We start from the raw sequence: 21,682 nt of genomic DNA on the forward strand, positions 1-21,682 counted from the left end.
TTGCATCCAAGATTCAAGTTCCAGTCATAATCAGTAAGGAAGTGCAAAAGAAAAAAAAAAAAAAAAAAAAAAAAAAAAAAGCTATACTCTCCCTTAATTCTACCTACTTTAAAAGAGAAGTTACTAAGAAATATACGGGGTTTGAGCCTTGGGTGGAACTAGCATGATTTTCTAAATGGACATTAGCTACTAATGGGAAAAATAATACTTTAAATTTTTTAAAATTCATGTTTTACTTTCTTTGTTTTTGAAATATAAAAAAAGCATCAATAGAAAAACTGGGATTTAATGAGAAAAATAAATTAATTTACTGATTAACAAAAAATCTGTATTCTGCCTTTCCAGTAAACATATACATATATATATATATATACACACATATATATATACATACACACACACACACACATATATATACATATACATATATAGTTGGTTCCACGATGCAATAAGTTTGCTTAATTGAGAGATCACCCTGTGTTTAAACAAAAAACTCTTTGGATGCAATAGATCCTTACTTTTTAATTTACCGTCTGACATTAAACCACACTGAAAAATCTCCTTGTTGCCAACCTGTAGTGCCTGGTCCCCCAGAGGCTCCCAGGAGGAGAGCTGGAAGGACTCATCTGTAGGTTGGTCTTCTGCCTCCTGCTTCTTTGCTAGTGTGTTTTATTTTGCATTTTTATATTCCTTCTAGCTCTCGTCTTTCTTTTTCCTTTCCTCAATCCCATTCTTGCTTTTGGATTGCCTCTAAACAACTGAGGAACGAGTAGCTCTGCAGAGGAAGGAGAATGTGGATTTAAATGTCAGGAGGTCATCACCTCTCAGCAGTTTTTTTTTTGCTGCTGCCTCCTCATTCCATTAGCATTCAGATATTCTGTACTTTCTCCCGAGCAAACACAGGGTTATCTGGGCTTAGGTGCTACCATCAAACGTAGCTTTTTCCCAATCTGAATGCTATGAGACAAACTATCATTTTAAGGTTTCAATCTTAGTACAACTGAGCCATTTTAACTAAACATCATAAAAACAGAACATTTACCCATCTGCTGTCCACCCGTGCTCACAGGTATATTTAACTGGAACATTTTATACAATGGTCCAGTGATTGACCCTTCACCTAAAGCTGGGGTAATTCCCTGTGTAACTTCAGCCATTGGGCCAGGGGAGAATATAAGGAATGAGGCTTCCGTAACACTTATACAACAATACACTGGTATGAAAAAGAACCTCAACTGTACACACGTTAAAATAAATTTTTGAGGTATTACATAAAACATCAGATGTTAAATGCCATGAAGTATTTACAAGAGTTGACATTCTTTCTGTATGGGTAGGCATCGATTTTGTCTAACAATACAGAGGAAACAGACGAAGTATGTTTTGTGCATTTTTTTTCCATTTTGATTAAAAAAAAAAAAGAGAGAGAGAGAGAGAAAGCAAGTACATAATATGTTACAACCTTAGACTCTAAAACTAAACTGGCATAATTAAATATTTTCTGTTACTGAATGTTGTTTCTGAATGCATCAGAACTTTTAGTGCTGCTTTTAAAATCATTTTTCTAGTTCAGAAAAAAAAAATGCAGTTCTTGAATTAAATAATATTCTGTAGAAAGTTTGAAACTTTATAATGTTTATGAGGCTTTTAGGACATAAACCCAATATAGTGTTTGTGCGTGCTTTGTCAGTCTTTTCTTTTTCTTCAGATTGCAGGCATAATGAAATGGGAAAGAATTTAGAGAGTGAATTAAAAGTGAAGAATCTACAAGAGAAGTTCAGATCCATGAGTCTCTCAATAATTTCATTCCATCCAACAATTTCAAGTCATAAAAAGCAAAATTAGAAACTCTGTCTCATGACTTACATACAGCTCGGAATGTCTGGCACTGAAATTATATCTGCTGGAGACAGATGCGACCAATCTTACTCTGCTCACAACTAAGATACTAGTTATGGCTACTTAACTATCTGGCTTCCTTTCATGCCAATAGAAATTGGCCACTGATATTCAAGGGAATGGACTGGGGCCCATGGATGCTGTTTTGACTATTTTGCATTCAGTAATTTTTATGGAAGAATCTAAATTAGGCACAGATTGATACAGCTCTGATGAATATATTGCAAATGGTTAAAATGATAAGACTTGACTTAGAGGTAGCTCCAAGGAGCCTAGGGCAAGGTGCTAATGCAATTCAATGCTCTGAAAGGCAATCTTTTAGTATTTACTTTCCAGTGGAGGTATGACAGCAATTACATCTTTTTCTACAAAGTAATTGTTAACATTTTGAACAAAACAACTTATTTATCATATTTTAACTCTTTGCATCTTGTTTTTCCTAAGCTTTTTCTCTGAAGCACTCACGAAATGAGAAATCCTTTGAGAAGCTCTTTGAAACCTAGGACAGCTAGAACAAGAACACAAGAACAGTGAGCTGTGAGTACCACTCAGTTTACTTTGAACTGCTGAAGGAAAGAGTTAAATTTTGAAAAGTATTATAAATTCCCTGCATGACCTCAAGTCTTGACTCTTTTCTGCATTGTGCCTGCCTGCTTGAGTACACAAAGATTTCAGGAGCCATACATTTTGCAGTGCAGTATTCATAAACTGAAATCCACATATGTTTGCCGCATGTATAATTTTATTGCCACCACTAATGTTTTGCAAACAATACCTCATCTTAAGTATTGAGTAAATTGCAAATGGAAGAACTTGTTCCAGCTGCTGTAGATGTTAACTCAGACATCGATATGTCTGAGCTCAGACACAGACACTGCTGGACCAGGACAGAGGAACAAACTAAAGGTTGATCAGGACTTCTGAAAACAAAATGATAAAAAATGCCACACATTTTTTAAAAAAATAAGGGTAATTTTGGGCTGAAATGACCTGGGTTTTGTAGATTTAAAAAAAAATACACAGAAAAGGTAAATGAAAACAAAATCAAAATCAAATCAAATAGAGGCATTTTTGTTTCTCTTGCTTTTCTTACTTGCCAAAAGCACCCTGTAAATTCCAAATCAGTTTGTATTGTACTTGCTGCAGCAGTGTAAGGTATTTAACATGCTCCTTAGCATGTAGACAGCTTGCTTTTCACTTATCAAAGTTTTGACTGGTGGTAAGATGAAGATCTACAATAATTAAAAGTCATATTGCCATAGACAATAAAAACAAGACTCAGAATACCAAAGAAGAGTCATTGCCTCCTCTTCAAATACACCTAGCCTTTGTTGCGGCTGCTGCATGGGCATCCAGGAGAAATAAAAGTGTCTTGATTGCAGCAGACCAAGCAAGAAGCAGGTGGAATATCTCTTTCTTCTGGCTGTTTTCCTAAACCCTCAGGCACTAGGCAGAAGCTAATTAAAGCTTTGCCCAAACTCCAAGTTAGATATTAGGTAAATTATACTCGATAGAAAGATTATATATATATTGATATCCCATGTTTTTTAACTTGCTTTGTAAACTGAAGTACAAGTGTCGTTTTACTGCAATTATCTCAGAAAGTTTTGCCCACCACGGACAGGTTGAGGAGAAGGCTGAAGGGAAAATCCGCTGAAGAGCCTTTCAATCAGACCCATCTGCAGCCACTCACGCCTGTTAGAGTCTCCATTAAAAAGAAAATACGCCACTGCAAGTTCCTGTTCTTGTGAAGGGAAAGGATGGAAAAACATCTTACAGGTATTGAACAGTCTGCTGATGTAAGCAAATATAAGCAATTTGTAAGGGTTTGTGAATAAGATTCTAATTCAGTGTCCCAAATGAATGCTAGCAAGCGGCTATGAATTTCACTACATAAATTGCATAAATAAATAAAATCAGGTGGTCAAGAATAAGAAAAGTATACAATATCTGAGGAAATTTGTGTGCTGGGTCTCCAAGATATTTTAGCGACTCCACCTTCTAGACATTAAATCCTGTTGTAACAAAATTTAACAAGATCAGTTAGATTTGAACATTTTTAACACTGGCAGAGCTTTCTTCACATCTCAGTTTCCTTTCAAACAGGTGTTTGGAGAGAGACTTCCTGCAAACCAGTCGCTAACTCCCAGGACTGAAGCTTTCCTATCTTGTACCCAGAGAAAGCATCATAGTGCCTCTTTTCTACCCTGATATGTAACTTTCTTTTCAGTGCAAATGTGATGCATTGAAAGCTCTGCTTTCCTGTAAAACAGAACTGATAGAATTTCATCTCATCATTCACCTAAGAGAGAATAAATCCATTTTGTCAGGCTCACATTTAACTGAATAGAACCTCTTTTTGAAGTGCATTCTATTTGGATTTATGGAGCTGATATGAATAATTTTATATGGACATACTCGAGTTAAATCTCTTTTGGATTGTTGTTGTTGTTGTTTATCTCTCATTTTATGGTTAGAGTTAGAAACTGCTATCCTTGGCATCGGGGACTTGTTTCTAAAACAACACACTGAGATGACCTGTGGTTGTATTGCATGATTTACCAGACAGAAAATAAATATGAAAGCACTGGGAAGAGCCTGTAGTCAATTTTCTCACGGGCAAAACATGAGTTAATTTAAACGGGGTGATATAACTCAGGAGAAATCCCGCATGTTCGCGGAACAGATCAGCTCCTGCACCGTTGTCTGCCTGTCCTACAGCGGGAAAGCAATCAGGTTTGGGCATCCAGATTCGCTCTTTCGTGAGAAAATAACTCACCACCAAACTTCCTAGCTCTTGTCGGGAAAGGGGCAGCAGTTCCCAAGTGCCAGTCTCACCGAGGTGAAGGCTTCCCACCCCAAAGCAGCCCCGCCGCTCCACCCTCTCAGCGTACAATAACATTAAGGCACGAGGGGACTTCCAGCGCTGTTACCTTTCTCCGCAGCTCCGGCGGACAACACTCAGCTCTGCACCACCGCAGCCAGCCCCGGCTGCCGGACAGCACCCGCCGGGAGCGGCACAAGTTGCCGGGCGCAGGGCGGTGCGGCGCGGAGCCCCCCGCGTGGCCGGGGCCGGGCCGGGGCTGGAGGCGGCGGCGCGGTGCCGCCCGCGGGCGCGGTGCCGGGCGGGCGGCGATTGGCGGCGGCTCTGACAGCGGGCGGGGCCGTGCCGGCGGCGCCGCCCGCCCCCCGCTATAAGCCGCTCGGCCGCGTCCTCCCTGGGTCTTTCTCCCGCTCTGCGCTGAGTCCCTGTCGCTGCGCGGTGGAAATCCGCACCGGGGAGCTGCTGAGGGGGCGCGGGTGTCATGTGAAAGCGCACATGCTCCGCCAGCCCTTCAGCCCTCCTCGCTTTTCTTCCTCCTCTTTTTCCTGTCTGTGTGTGTTTGTGTGTTTTCCTTTATTTTTAACGTAACTCAGTTCCTTCCCCCTCCCCTGCCTGTCGCCAGCCAGCCGCGGCCCCGCCGACCCCCCGCAGAGCTCCGCGGAGGGTGGGCGGGCGAGGAGCGCGCCCGGCGGCGGGCAACCCGCGGAGCCGCGCCCCGCGGAGCCGCCTTGGAGGGATGGTTTTCCCGACAGAGCAGAGCCACGGCGGCTGCCGCCTCCGCGGGTTCTGAGACGGGATTTTCGTGGTGCGGTTCCCGGGCTCCCAGCTTCATGACTGCGCGGAGCGGGGAGTCGCCAACACCATGCGAGGTAAGCGGGCCGGCGGAGGGGGAGCGGGTCTGTGCTGGGGAAAGGGCCGGGGGAGGAGGCTTTGTGACAGGCGGAGGCCCGGGGCAGAAAGTTGGTGGGCCGCGCATCTCCATCGGCTTGGCTGCGGGGGGGGTGCGCTGCTCGCAACCGTGGGGTCAGCCCTAAGTGCTCCCAAGTGCTCTCCGTGGGTACCGCGCGAGGAGAGATGCGGCGCCGCCCTGGGCCGCGGAGGGCAAGGAGGAAGGGAACTGATAGGCGATATCTGTGCCTCAAGGCCCCCACCCCCGTCTAAACAGTCCCCGTGTTGCCGGTGGGCGCGATCTCTCGCTGCAGAGTCAGCACCGCTGAGCCCGCCTGTCCCGTGGTCCTTGTTAGCTGCTCGCAAGGGGAGCTGTTCCCCCCGCTTCCAAAAAGTTCTCCGGACTTTTCGTGTCTTTGCGCGGCTCCCCAGAAGGTGCCTCCTTGGGGACTGCTGATGGGACGGGGGGGAAGAGCCTCTCGGGACCTTCTCAACGTGCCCGCAGTTCTCCTCCGTGGTTCCCCGAGTGAGAGCCTCCCGCGCAGCCCTGTTCCGTTCCTCCACGGAGGGCAGTCAGAACCTCGTCCTCTGCGCGGGGCAGCGTGAAGCATCCTCACAGCTGGGATCATCCGGGCACGGAGAAGGGCCGCTGGGGTTTGAGTGCTGGGTATCCCACTCTGGTCCTTTCGTAGGGGCGTGTTGTTCCCTCGCGTCTCGGAGACGGGCTCTTCGCGGCCCTTTTTCATTGATCAAACGAGCAGACAGAGGTGGGATGAACAGCCCCGCGTACGCGCGGGTGTTGCGCATCTCCTAAACCCCCGTTCTTCTGTCAGTCGCTCGCCTCGCCCCACAGGAGATAATGGGGTGCAAAGTGGGCTTCCTCGGTGTATGGGGCCGGACGAAGACAGCTCGCGGGGAGCGGAACGCGCTCGCGAGTGACAGCCCCGTGGCGTGCACGTTTCCCGGATCTCCGGTCTGTGTAATGAATGGGGGCGAAGACGCTAGGAACAACTTCTAGCTAGGATTTCCTCGTACGGGTTATCCGTTCCTTCAGCTGCGTGTGTTGTCAGAGCTAACAACCACGCGTGTGTCTGATTTTCCTTTATAGAAACTGTAACTTTGACGTTAACTCATGAAAACAGGAAGAACTTCCTACACAGTATTACAGTATTTCTTTAATGAGAGCACCAGGAAACTAAGGGGGAAATTCTTAAACCTATATACAGCCCCTCCTTCTCCCTCTACCCCCCCTTCCCTCCCCCCGTTCCCCACTGAAGCTTTTTTGCTTTTTAAATGAAGTGCCTGCAGTGTGAGCAGACCCAGTCCGAGGGGTCGAGGGTTGCTTTCGAAACGTGCTCATCAGTTCTACCCGGGAGCAGCCTTGCTTCCCGTGCTGTCTTGGCCTCCTCCCCACCGTACTGCGAGACGAGCGAGCGGTTGCCTCGCTCCTCTGATGCTTTCTTTTTCAAGAAGCGGGGAGCGGGACCGCGGCACACCTGGAGGCACCTCCCCGCAGGGCTGCGCTGCGCTGTCCTCAGCAGTCCGTGCGGAAGGGCGATGCTGTAGCTCCAAGGGTGCGTGTTAGCGTGTGCATTTTGCTTACGCTTGGGAATACACGGGTGGGGAGAGAAAAAGGTGTTGGGGTGGAGGGCGGAGAGAGCAAGCAGTCAACTTTCAGCCTTGTGCAGAAGTCGCTGTTGTAAAACACCTCTATTGGCATGTTTTGCGCTGACTACTTCAGCACTTCTTGCATCAAGAGATGAGAGCAGCGTTTTACACCCCATCAAATGAATGCGAACACTATATGCTCATAGAATATATGTCCATCACATTTGTGGCTTGCCTAATAAATGAAATAAATATCACAATTAATAGATTCTGAGCTTCTGTGTATTAATGCTTTTTAGACAGCTATAAACATCTATGCTAAGAGTTTAATGAGTTTAGCTGCTAGACTTGTTTTTGGGTTTGGAGGAAGAAGCCCTCTTGTACGTGTGAGCTTTTCTCCCAGGCTTTCCTGACCAGGCTGATGTTCCCAGCCCAAGAAGCTGGGGGCGTGCAGACATTGCTGTGGTTGCTTACCTGCTCCACATCAGAGATGGAGGCCAAAGAGCTGCCCAAAAAGATCCACCCTGTACTACTGACTGTCTGCTTCACCCCAGGCACTGGGCAGGAGCTGCTGCCATCCCATCCCCTGATGGCACTGCTAACACTGACAATTGCATTTATGGTCATGCCTTATTCAGAGTGATGACTCTCTCTGCTGACTCCAGCTTAAATTCTTCAGGGGAAGCACAGCCATGCTGATTTACAGCTAAACAATGGTCTAGTGCAGGAGGCTGCGCACTCAATCTGTTGGTACTGTTGTGGTCAGAGCGGATCCATATCTCTCCCTCTGAACAAGGAATAGAGATGTAGGAAGTTGGTGGCTTTCCCTCTGTAAAATGTAGGATGTAGATAAAAAAGAGCAACATTCACAATGGCCTTTCCGTACTTCCCCCACCCCTCAAAAACCTTATGAGGGAGTAAAGACTGTAGAAAATTTATGAGAAATGTCTTCTTAGTGGAAGATGGCTATTCAGTGCTCTGAAGTAAACTTGCTGCCTAACTAAAAAGAAAATAAGGCTTACTAATTGTATCTTTTAGTCTAATTTTTGTTAAACTCATTTGCCAAGTTAAAGCTGTTAAGTTAGTGAATGATTTACATAATACAGATGAGTATTATTATTAATGTATAGTTAACAAGTTGCTAAAAATTATGTCAAATTGTTTAATCTGGGCACTTGTTACCTGTATGTGCATGAAAGCATTTGATCTGTGAAGGTGACATAAAGCTGTTGCATGGAGTAGCCCATTTATTGACTAAGCATTCAAGCTTTCATTTCAGAATCTTGCAAAAGCATTTTATAAAGTGGTACACAAGACCCTGAAACAAATGAGAAGTTTCTCTGTTTAGCTTGCTCATGTTAGTGTTAGGACTGAGCAATGATGCAGATTACATGATGTTATAGAGTTAATTCTGTTTTCCTGACATCCTTGCAACTAGGAAAGCATGAATCAAGCAAAACCTATTTGTGGTACTGCTGAGGGAGGTTATTAAGTAATGTGTACTGATAGTCTGGATAACTGAGAAGTATTCAAGTTCTCCTTAATTTAATAGAGGAGTGCAGGAAATCTTGATATATTCATTAAAGCAAATGAAATCTATTCTTATTCCAGGAATAAGAAATCCAACTGAATTTGTAACACTTAGCACTATTATCCTGAAAACAAACAAACAAACAACAAAAAAAAACAATGAAGAACTGAGAAAGATGCACTGACTATTTAAAACAAATGTGGAAAAATGGAAGCAATGCTGATTTTTGACAGACTCAGTACCCTACCCCACGACATCAAAACCTATTTGTCATCACAGCGTGGTGCACCCGACTGGTGCTTACCTGAATAACATTATTTGACTTCATTGAGACTCCTTGAAATGTGATGGAAATGAAGTTTCTGGTGTTAGGCCTTTGCAGGTCAATTTTTAATAAGTGTCAGTAAATGCGTAGAAAATAACGAGTCAGTTATAAGCTGCTACTGTGTTACGTGGTAGGAAATACAAATTTGTATTTTTCATATAGAGGCACAGATCTCTGGAATAAACAAGTCTGAAGCATGAGAGTCTATTTATACTTCTGTAATACTTGATGTTGAATTACACAAAGTTTATGTTCGGAGAGGGTGTTGAGCATTTATATTTCTTTGTCTTATCATTCTAGTGTTTGGGTGGGGGGAAGGAGAGCGTATTGAAGCTTCTTTATTTATAACCATCTATCTGTTTCGTTATCTTGGGAATTTTTACTTAAAAGAAAAAAAAAAAAGAGAAACAATATTTTCTAATGCAGAAAATGAGCTTTGATTAGTAGAAATCTGGTGAACTGAATTATGATGATAATTTTTAAAACTATACAGATATGGCAGGCGTTAGCTGGAAATAACTTCTCTTTTGTGATACAGAAAATGTCTGATGTGCACTATTGGCCTTTTTACAGATAAATGCATTGATCAACAATAACTTGGTATAATTTACCCCTTTAACAATGCAGTCATGTTTATATTAAGAGATTACTTAATTTGCCTTTCGCGATTTAAGATACAGCAATACAGGGAAAAATATATCAGAAACAAAAAATAGGTATATTTTGAGTGAATCAGTTGCCAGAATTTTGTGATTAAAAAGCAGTATCTAGTAGAACGCTTGTAGGGTGTTATCATGGATTCTGCAATATGTGTACTAAGAAATGTGAAGATCAAGTATAACTTCAACAGCACTGAGTGTTATTAAGCAGATGGAGGAACTAGGATCCACGGTGGTATGGACACTGGTCTCCTGACACAGGAAAACAAAATCAAAGGAATGAGTGATTCCCAAGCTATCCAGGAAATTGTTTTCCTTGTTCTCAAATAATGTGACAAATTCACAAACAAGGTCTGTGCTATGAAATTGAAGAATGCATGCTTTGTAGCTGAAGACAAAAGAAGCACACAGGAGTAAATATTGATTGAACTAATCATCAGATGAATAGGAATGAGCTTTACCAGTGCACCATTATAATGGGTTATGTTAACTAGCCCTTTCGTAGCCCATATGCTGCCCTTTCAACCCACGACCCTATCTATTGGGCACTTAATGAGGGAAGCCACAGGTGTTATAACGGCATTTATGGTAAATCAGGCTAAATAGTATAGTTGTATAAATAACTGTATGTAGATTAAAAAACAAAAATAAAATTATGTTTAAGCAATCAAGCTCTATATGGAATCAGGAGATAACAATACTGCATTAGTATTACTCATTATTTTACACATTAGGTCCTAAATCTCTTGATGTTGAGCTTAGTAATAAACCTGATAAATTAACTTCATCCAGAGTATAAATTTTATAGAACCTGATGCATTTGAATTTAAATCAGTTTCTTTAAAGAGTAATTTTAACAGCTTTGTGTGTTTAGCACAGTTGGGGCTTTCCATAATGACTTTCATAGACAAACTATAGATGTCAAAATGTTGTTCCTTGTGCTTCATGTTTATAAAGTTCAGTTCTGTTTTTCCTTCAGATTCTGTTTGCAGTCTGGGCAAAGTCTGTAGTGCAGCTTTGAGAATAAGCCATCACGCAGTGTCACTGAGGGTGGCAGACAGAAGGTGCATTTTTGGATTGTGCCGTTTTCCTGTTTGCTTCTAATATTCCTTTCATAAGTATATTCAGAACTCTGTTTATACTCAGGATTGAGAATAATCGCAGCTATGATTGTGGCTTGATTATTATTTAACTGAGGAGTGCTCGCTCATTTGAGTGGTCCTGTGGATGGGAAGTATAGCTCTTTGTATTTCTGCTGCCTCTCTGTATGCTGGAGCTATAATTTTTAAAGTAATACTCATGCTTAACTTTGCCAGACACATTTCGCTGGAAATTTATGCAAACAGAATGACAGCTGTTTCTGCCTCTTATGCAAGTATATAAGCTAATTCAGTTTGACATAAATGTGGTTATTATGATGTTAATGATGAATTATTTTGATGAATTGGCAATTACAATGCATCTATAGAATTTTCAAGGAAGATCAACGCCTTTAGTACTGCACAAAAATGCAGTACATTTTAAAAATCATATGTTTATCTGGAATTTAATCATATACACTTAAAACTAAAACCGACATACTCATTAAAGAGTAAACATCAAGTAATTGTGGTTGCTTGACAGAGAAACTCATTTTGAAGGAGTTTTGTTGTTGGTGGTTTTTTTTTGTTTGTTTGTTTTTTTTTTGTTTGGTTGTTTGTTTTGGTTTTTTTGCTATCTTAGGCCTTGTTTATGCAAGTAGTTCAGTTAGATTTGTTGGGACCCAGTCACAGAAATAGGGCAAGCTAAATTTGAGGCTGTTTGTTCTGTGTCCCTTTGAAACCCATTGTTTTGTAATTGTATTAAAAACAAAACAACAAGCAACAAAAGAAAATGAACTTCTTCTCCTAACTATCTTGATCTCTTTGGTGCTCAGATATAGCTCTTGACTCAGCTGGAAATCTCTATTTGCTAAAAAAGATGTCAGTAAATGTTACTTTTTCTCTAAGTTGATGTGGAGGTATAAAAAAAACTGTTTGAAAACATTGTTTTCTAACCAATTGTCAATAAATCACTTTAATTGCTGTGTTTACTTTGAATTCAGCACTGTTTAAAAAAAAAATTAAAAAAGACTAAACTTTATGTATGACTTAGGCATGAATATGATATATGAGATAACATTTTAGTATGTCTAAAAAAAAGAGCTATGGTATAAGCTTGGTTTTTATGACTTTTACAAAGTCAGTCTTTAATGCATTTTCTCCTTATAGAGGAGGTAGTATTCCAGTTAATTCATTCTGCTTATTTTTACATGATCACTTGGAAGGTTTCCCAAACAAAACAAGAAAATCTTCACACCAAAATTACTCTTCAAGATTTTTGTCCCTCCTTTGCTGATCTAAGAGTGACTTTGTTTTTCAGGATAACACTTCCAAACAAGACATACTTTCTCATGCATTTAATTTTTACACCCTTCAAGGCTTTAGACTGCTTTTACTTTTTTACAAATAATATGTATTATGAGGTGTGTTTTGTTTTGTTTGTGTTTGTTTGTTTGTTTTGTTTTTTTCTTCAGTGTAGATGTTCATGTAGGGGAAGAAAAATTAGATCAAAAGAAGACAAAGAGGTTGTTAAATTGCATTTCACTGTTCTGTCAAAATAATGAGCTGTCAAGAGGGTAGCATACTATATTTTGGAGCAGGGTAGTTTTGGTCTCAGGTGAAATTCTTGTTCTCCTAAAATAAACTTAAAGCATGAATAGTGAAGTCAAGGCTGTTTATAAATACATAACACTTAAATTATCATTGACGAGGTTAAGTGCAGTAGGCTTTATCCAGTTGGGTAGTTAAGGGGAGGGTAGATATTTAGCATACGTTTTGCACTGAAGAATGACTGGAAACCACACTCAGACCTGGAGTCAATGGCATGTTCCTGTTAGCTATCTCAGTGAAAAGTATGGAACAGATCCTTTTCTGGAAGATTTATTGACAATGAGAATCTTTAACTGGAGATGAGCATCATCAATATATGAATATATGAACTTGGTATATGAACTGTATATATAAAAAGCAAAAACAAAAATGTGGTGTTTTGGTTTCTTGAAGAAGTTAGTCTGTGTTGTCTTCTCTTTCCATCTTGACAAATACGTTGCTTTACTGGGTAATAAACTGCTTCCTGTAAACTTCTTAATTTAAGAGCCTGCCAGAGGTGTCCTTTGGAAAACTGTTTTTTGCCACACTTCTAGCAACTTTATCACTTTTATACTTCAACAGTGTAGCACTGATTTTGCTTCTGAAAGCAAGATGGAAAAAAACGAAAGCAAATGTTTCATTTCAGATCCCAACTGAGTAGTGGAACAGGTGCTTTATTGTTTCTTTGCATGTTTGTCTGGAAGAAGAATGAAGCAGCAAAATGGCTATTAAAATGCATTGTTTACTTCAGCATGTGTTGTTTGGGGGATTTTGCTCAATATTTGTATGAAGATATAGAGTCAATATATAATTGGAATCAACTGAAAGAAAGGAGAGATCATGCACAGAAATTGAGTCCAGATATTCATATAGGGTGGAAACACAGAAATGTACAAATGTAGCACAGTCTAGTAGCACAGAGAAGCAATGGCTATAGAGAAGTGTATTAATAATAAGGCGTGACACCATTCAGTCATCAGACATTTGTGAGGAGAGGAAACTTATTTTTCTTTGGAGAAGGTTCCAATGATGATCAAGCAGAACTTGTTTGTTTGTGTATTTATACTCAAGCTGTCATTATTTGACATTATTTGACTCAAATGCCTATGTATTCTAAATAACCTAATGCTACACCTAGAACTGTGACATAGTATCAACTGAAGCCACATACTGAACAGATTTATTTTATTGGGATGTGTTTTACTGAGGAGTCGTGGTTGTTAATACATACTTCCTAACTGCTGTTGATTTTGGAAAATTCTGTTTGTATTAATCTGTCAAATGATTAAGCAGGAAGATTAAAACAGTGTCAATAAATACCAAGAATTTTTCATCAGGACCCATTAAAAATAATTCAAGCTGGAAATTGTTCAATAGCTTAAAGAACGTTACTATCACTCTGCACTACTATATGTTTATGAAATTAAATTATTGTTGTGGATTGAAAATGAAGTCTTTATCAGTGTTTTTGCAGCTGTTGCAATATCAAAGATGAAATTTCAAAAGTAACTGGAAGCTACTATTCATAACTTAATTCATAATTAATAAAAAATAAATAAATAAAATAATAATCTTCTGTGAAGTTTTGTGTGGAATATCTACTGAGACATTTTGATAAACAGCAATTATCACACAAAGATTTATTGAGAAATTGTTCATATATGTGTTTCAAGGAAATGCACTTTATGGTGTATATATACATCAGAAGGGTGCAGTCTCTCTGCAGAATTGAGCTGTAGTTTTTCCAAGCTGTATTTTTAATTTTGATATAGAATTCCCTACAGACTTAGCTCAAACATTTTGCTCCAAACCTAATGGTCTAATATGGTTTATTGGTTATTGGCAGCCTAATGATTTAGATGATGGAGCTGAACAATATCACCTTGAGAGAATAAGACAGAAGAGAACTTAAACCATCTTATTTCATAATCCTATACAGAAATTCCTTTCCCTGTTAATTACTTGATTTGAGTTTGCCAAAATTCTAAAATTTAATTTTGTGATAAAGCAATTTATTTTTATTTCTTAATAAACATCTGAACTAAGATGTGTTCTAAATCAGCAATTGCTACAATCTCTTGAGTCCTGTCCTTCACAGCACTCCCACTAAATAAGACCTTTTGCAGCATGTCATTTTCTGGTTTCAGCAGAATATGAGGGAGAAATGATATCTCAGTTGGACAGTAAAACTGAAGGAGGAAAATATATAATTTTAAGAGGGAATTTAAACAAGTGCAAGACAAGATGAGAAGGAAAAAGTGGGGGGAAAAAAAAAAAAAAGTTTCTAAATTGTGGTGTTTCAAAAGAGGGATAGTGACCTGGAAGAAAAAAATCAAAACATGAAGGACAAGTATAGAAAAAGGAAGGATGAGGAAGGGGTTGTTTTGACTTGCTTTGTGGGGACCTAGGGGTGGTGAGAACAGTCCTGTACTTGGAAGTATTGATCTCTTCAGTTTCTACTTGTTTGAGGGTGAGTTAACTGCAATGGGAATACTTCTAGAAATAAATAGAGAAGTGGGATTAATAGAAAGAAAGAGTGAAGTAAGAAAAAATTGAATATGCAATCTGAATTTATTCCTTGTACCAATTATTTGGTGTTGCATTTATATTTGTTGTAATAGGGCTTCAATCTATTTGGCATTTAGCTAAATGCTAACATTAGAAATCCGCTCCAATTCGTTTCACTATGTATATCCAGAGCTCTGCTACTCAAAGTGTTAGAAGTTGGAACATCACATATGTAGTTATGTAAGCTGTCTGTAAGAGCTTGGCATTCACTGTGTTTCAGCCAAGTTAGTCATTTGCAAAATTAAAATGTCATTTACAAAATACAGCCAAACCTGATCTTTTAAAACTTTGGATCAAAGCAAATGCATTGGTTTTGTGGTTTTATTTTTTTTTCCTAGCTTATATATACATATATATATATGTATTTTTATTTTATGTCTCTTGTTCTTATAATGTTTTTTCATCTACAGTAGTTAAAGAGCAGTACACACAGAAAGCTGCTGGACAATAAGTTTCATTCATGTGTTGGAAAATGTAGGTTTAGTTGATTAGTTCATTAGATCACAATACCTGTCTATGTAGTACAGAATGTTTTGCCCCTTTCACTCTATTTTTTTTTTTTCTTCCCTCTCAAATAGAGTTTTATTTTTGTTTAGGATATGCTGTAGAAATAACCTGTTAAAACTTGGCTTGGGTACATCTGCATCATGTACCTCTATTACATTTGTGTGCCTGTAGCCTTGGAGATAGAAGAGGTGCTTGAGAGATAAATCTCTACTTCCCTGTGTACTGCCTGGTTTCCAGCACCTGCTTTTTCTCTTGCACAGTAAAAGAATTTGCCTGTAGTTTTGTTGGTTTTGGGTTTTGTGTGGTTTTTGTTTTTGTTTTTGGAGTCATTGTGGTTTTTTGTTGGTTTGGGTGGTTTTTGTTTGTTTTTTTTTTGTTTGTTTTTGTTGTTTGTTTGTTTTTTTGTTTTGTTTTTTTTTTTTGAGAAAATATTCCACTACACCTACTTCATATAATAATGCTAAAGAAATAATGTTCTGCCTAATAACAACAAAACACTTTTAATTATGTTTAAATAGAAATAATTCCTTTAAATCCTTTCTCCTCAAAGTGAAACAAAGAATGCTGCCATGATGCTCTCCATTTTCCCAAGACCAGGGTGACTTTTAAATATCTGCCCCTGATTTTCTTTCCCTTCTGTAGCAACCCTGCAGAGTTCATTACAGAAGGAAATGATCACAGAATTCTCTATAACCAAAATGAAAAGGAAGTCTGAATTTTCGGAAAACTACTCTGGTAGCGTAGGAGTTTCATTTACATGAATTCTCTGCTTTCCCACCTCCCCCCTGTAGTTTTCTGTAAGTCCTAAGCATAAAACAGGCAGAGAGCCAAGCTGTCATCCGTTAACATCTATTTCATCCATTCTCAGGATCAGCTGAGCTAAAGGAGGTTATTCGTCTCAGAGAAGAGTCTATGCTGTTATTGAAGTGTTTGGGAATGCATCAGATTTTGACCCAGTGTTAACCTACATTATCTTTTGGGCAGAAATGGCCAACTGGATGAAATCATTTCAGAAGAGGAAATACTATTAAATGCATATTGTAATTTTTCATAATATATCAAAGGAAATGCTTCTATTTTGCTATTAAGAATAATATAAATTCTTTAACAATTATTTTTCTTTTAAGTTATGAGGTTATTTCTGTGAAAATACTGACCACTGTCTGAAGGTCAACAATTATGTTATTGTATGGACTACTACACCATCATTAACTTTTTACTTACTTTATTCTATGAAGATAAGTGGAATAGTTTTATGTTTTAGATATGTATATAGATTGATTTCATATTTTATTAGGGAATGTGTGACATTTTGATATGTTTATGCATAAGGTGGTTTGAAAACTCCTTAATAAAAAGAATGCTGAAGAATTAAAGAATAAATTGAAGTATATTCTTATACATAAAAATAAATATTATTTTACCATTTTGTGAATTTTAAAAAATGTAACTTTTTCACCAGATATATTTATGTATAAGCATACAAATTTAAATATCTATGTATTTTTATAGTTTACAGTGAGTAGGAAAAGAGGAAATAGTATACCTTTTCCAGTACTGTTTGCTCTAAGAGACATTTAAATGTATGATTATGGGTTTTGATTTTCACTGAAGTTGCATTTTTAAGTTTTTACATTCTATGTGCAGTATTACTATTAATCCCCAACTCCAATGAGCTATTAGTTGTTTTGGTATCTCTCACATTCTTGTAGTGTTTGTGCTTCTTCACTTAAGGAGCTGCTTCTATCACAAATGGTGTTTTATTGGCGAACTAAATGGAAAATGGCCATTGAATTGGTATAAAGGGCAGAACAGGAAGATCCTTCTATATTGCACTGCTTAGAAAGGCAGGTTGAAGACAAGCTTGTATATGTACATACTAGAGCTGCCTATTATTATGCTTATGAATGAATGGTTTTTGTATTTGGTCATTTGTTTTTGACAACTCTGTGTACAAGACAGCCAATACAAGGTATAATTTTGTGTCGTTTTCTTCCCTACATGACTATTCCTACATATTTGATGGTAATAGTTCCCTTTCTGTTGTGGAGACAGTCAGAGTCTTTATTCTATAAAGTAAATAACTTTACTTTTTACAACAAATTGCAATGGAATTTTGTCAAATTAGCTAAATCGGAACTTTGGCAAGGATTTTTCTAAGGCAGGGAGTGCTATCTTTGCCTTCATATGTAATGTATTCTTCACTGGCAAAGGCTTGAGGATGTTAACTCTTCTATAAGTTGCAAAGATTTTAAACTATTCTAGAATGGTTATTTTTTTCATTTGAATAGCTGTATGGGTGAGGTTACTGATGTAACAAAAGTCTTTGTCAGGTTGATCTCGTTAGGTGCAGATGAGATCCCAGGAGCCAAACTGGCCATGGCACTGAGACAGTCTCTCTCCCATGTCATTTCACTATTGTGCCTCGAGACTGACCTTGAAAGACCCTTTTCCTGTGGCCGTTATAACCTTGGCCTTGCTACTGACAGTGTCAACAGGGGTGCCAATTAGCGCTATGTGGTGGGTTTTGTTTTCCTGTTTTATGAACAAAGTCCATTGAGGTCTGTTTTGAGACCACCAGCTTACTTCAAGCAGGCCACCAAGTGCCATGGCATTTTTATTTTGTTCTGTCACTAACCGACCTGGTGTTGAACCTACATCTGCAATCTGTTTATAGGCTCTGTATCTGTCATTAATTCTAAATCATTTCACTTGATAAGAGAAGATGTTTGTTTCTGAAGTACAGTATGTTAACATAGTATCATATGTAGCAAATACAAAAAATAGTTCACGTTGCTTCTTGTGCTTAGAGTTTTAGTTTGCTTTTACAAACTTCAAAAAATTTTATCAGAACTCTAAAGAATTTGCCAGACACAGAAAGAGAACACAGCAGGAATGAAAGAAGCATTAGAATTTTGTATCACATAAAGAGATTCCCATGTGTTACAATAAACCTTGCAATCTAATATACAAACATAAGACTCTCTGTGTTATGGACTTCTCATAAGCAATCACAGTTTATTTTCTAGTTACTGGGGCATTTCCAGCAAAAATATTTAAACCTATTCAGACATATTCCAGGCTTTTAAGGTTTCAGTGATAGAAAACTGAGCGAAAAATACAGTTGTGCATAAGCATTGCAGAGAGACCAGGATTAAACCAGTTGTTTTGAAACATGATTCTGTATTTTTCTGTCGGCAATAAAGTTAGTTCAAAGGAATCCTTTTCAGATGTATGGCAGCAAGGTTTTCTCAATGTCCAATCAAAAAGGTGATCATAAATCTACATTTAATCTATAATAGCAAATTTCAAGTAATATATATGTGTCTGTATATTAGTCTTTTCAACTGAATACAGCATTCCTGTTTTTTATGTTTTCACAGTACATTTAATATCCTAAACCTTTAAAATATATATATATATATACTTACTATATATATATACTTTATATATATATATATATTTAATAGGTGAACATAAAATAAATTATACAAATAAAATTTTTGGAGGTATTTTTCATTTATTTCATTCCCTCTCTCATTTAAATCTGTGTGCCCCAGTAATGAGACATTATTATAATTGTACCTGTACCTTTTAATCCACTGATGTTAAAGTTAAGTAAATGTTAGAGTTTATTTTTTTTTTTTCATTAGCTACAGAAGACTGGAAATAACAAGGAGAGCTGAACTGGCTTGTTATTAAGTAATAATAAGTCTGTAGATCAGACCGTACATGTATACTCTGAAAACTGCTGTCCTGAATACTGAAATACTGGAAAAAAAAAAAAAAAAAAAAAAAAAAAAAAAAAAAAAAAAAAAAAAAAAAAAAAAAAAAAAAAAAAGTTATTTATTTTCAATATATATCTCTTTGAAGAAGCTGTAGCAAGAATCATACATATGAGGGCTGCTCTGAAAGTGATGTCTCCTATTTTATTATATTTACCACCAGTATCTGAGGCGGATGCTGGTTGGACCTCTCTGCCAGTATTCCATTACATGTTGTTGCTGTGTGAAAAGGCACACATTGACACTCACCGCTGCTTGCTAAATGTTAATGGAGACCAAACAGTGGATAGTAGATGTAACCACAGTAAGGCAGTGGATTGTGTGTTGCAGCAACAACAGTGTGTCACCTCCCCTGACATGGATTTTTGTGAGCATGTCATGCAGGCTCTGTTCATTGCTGAGAAAAATCTTGACTGTTAAAAATATATATATATTTTTTTCTGTAAAACAGTGTTATTGTGCTCTTTGTACACACTGTAGTTACCATGGAACTAACTAACAAGCATTACTTTTGGAGCTACCTATATAGATGTTAGAGTAGCTTAGCATATTAAGCCAGAAAAGGTTTATATCCCAGTTAAGTAAATTCAACTGTCTACACACCTGAGAGTGAGAATGCCATAAGGAGGAAAGACAAATGCATGAGTGTGAGGAACTTCATGAAGGGAGGGGGTGAAAATATCTGTGTTAAAGATGAGAGAACTGTAGGATGGAGACACTTTAGTCTCTCCTTTAGGTACATCTCCCTCCTGAGTACATTTACTTCCATTATGATGGACTAGAAGAGATCTTTGTTTAGTGGTGCAGTGCCTCTGAGACCTAATTTAGCTTTTATAGGAAATTCAAAAAGAGACAGAGTGAACAAGAGAGACCAGAACAAAGATATGAGTTTGCACTGTGAATATTGATACTTATGTTGCTTCTGTAAATCCTTTAAAAGAAGTTCCCTTAGAAAATGCTGACTTAGTTTTTCTACTAGAGGAGGGTTGAACTTTAGGAATGAACATTATTTCATTATTCAGCTTTGATAATGAAGGAATGGTACAAATGTGTATTCTAGGGCAGGAGGGTTTTGTTACTTTTAAATAACAGGCAGAAAGCCATTAAGTCAAGCAGAAATGCATCAAAAATTAATTTGAATTTGCTTTTGAAAATGCATCTTTTGATTGAATAGCACTGTTTGAAACATATTTGGAGAATATCATGAAAACATTCTCAGAAGTCTCAAAACCTAACGTATGACACTTGTTATTATTTCATTTGAATGAGTTTACTTTCTTTGAGAGTTCTGAATGGCTTTGCTTTCTTCTAGCATGTAATTTTGTAAAGGTCATCTTTATCCCCATGAATTTGGGGCCACCGTGATGAGTTAGGATATATTTTCCCCTATACTTTACAAGGCTATCTTTTCATCAGGAATAGAGTTGTCATGTGCTTACATAATTCCATGAATGTTAGTCAGTAGGAAGCATTTCTGTGGAGTCTTGACATCAAAGCCCTGTTTTGCCACACTACAGATGTGCCTTTTGAGTATCACTTTGTACAAAGTGAAACAAATTCAGATGTTGGAGAAGTTTGTTAGTGGTAGTGCATGTTTATGCTAACAACACAAAAATGTTGCTTTGACATACAATGTTATGAACAGCTGTGAAAATATATTTTAGGCTAAAATTAGATAAATGAGATGAAGTGAAACACATATTAATTGATTTAAGTTTAGGATTTATTGGTACATTTCTTTATTTTTATTTTTTTTTTAATTTTGTGGCTGATCCATGTGTCCCAACAGGTTCATGTTTTACTTGAACGTTTCCTTCAAAGAGTATTTGATAAATAAAAAATAAGCTTGTCAACACATATGAAAAGCCGATTTGAGTCAGCTCAAACACATGCACTTAAAAGTGCATACTTTTGAGCTAGTCATATTTATACTTTATTTATCATCTAATTTTGACTGACTTCCCGTTTCTTCTCTGAGGAGCAGTTGCTAGTAAATATCCTACATCCACTAACTCATGCCCACAGAGGCAATCGCTAGTTTATGTCATATTACTTAGCTGAAACTTGTTGCTCTTTTTGCTAAGCAGCTGAATTTACACCAATCAATAGAATTATGTGGTTTTCTTTGGCAGCAGATTTCGATTAAAGGTCTGGAAATGTAACTGATTTCTTCAGCTGGTCAGTTTGGTAGTGAAAGGAAAGCTATCAAGAATAGTTCTGCACAGATTTTTGATCACTTAAAGTTTTCTTTACTGAATTCAGTATGAGCAAAAATATTTAAAAAACTAAATACACCATGTTCCCATTTTCTATAAATGTATAAATCAATCTGAACAGGAAATAAGAGCTTACAGTTATATTTGTTCCCTTTGTTTTCCAAATAGATTTTATTCTCTTCATGGAGTGTTGAGGAGAAAAG

The 21,682-nt window shown here is 38.1% G+C and overlaps 1 protein-coding gene across 1 annotated transcript in view; it reads left to right on the top strand.

Annotated features, from left to right (window-relative positions):
* The first annotated feature begins 5,172 nt into the window (after positions 1 to 5,172).
* RORB (RAR related orphan receptor B) overlaps positions 5,173 to 21,682 on the top strand; it is a 136,846-nt gene continuing 120,336 nt past the window's right edge. The window contains exon 1 of the mRNA XM_072359597.1: positions 5,173 to 5,592. Coding sequence (XP_072215698.1) covers positions 5,586 to 5,592 — 7 coding nt within the window. The 5' untranslated portion in view covers positions 5,173 to 5,585. The remainder of the gene's footprint in view (positions 5,593 to 21,682) is intronic.

This window comes from Excalfactoria chinensis, chromosome Z (genome assembly GCF_039878825.1).
Source record: "Excalfactoria chinensis isolate bCotChi1 chromosome Z, bCotChi1.hap2, whole genome shotgun sequence".
NCBI classification, from domain to species: Eukaryota; Metazoa; Chordata; class Aves; order Galliformes; family Phasianidae; genus Excalfactoria; species Excalfactoria chinensis.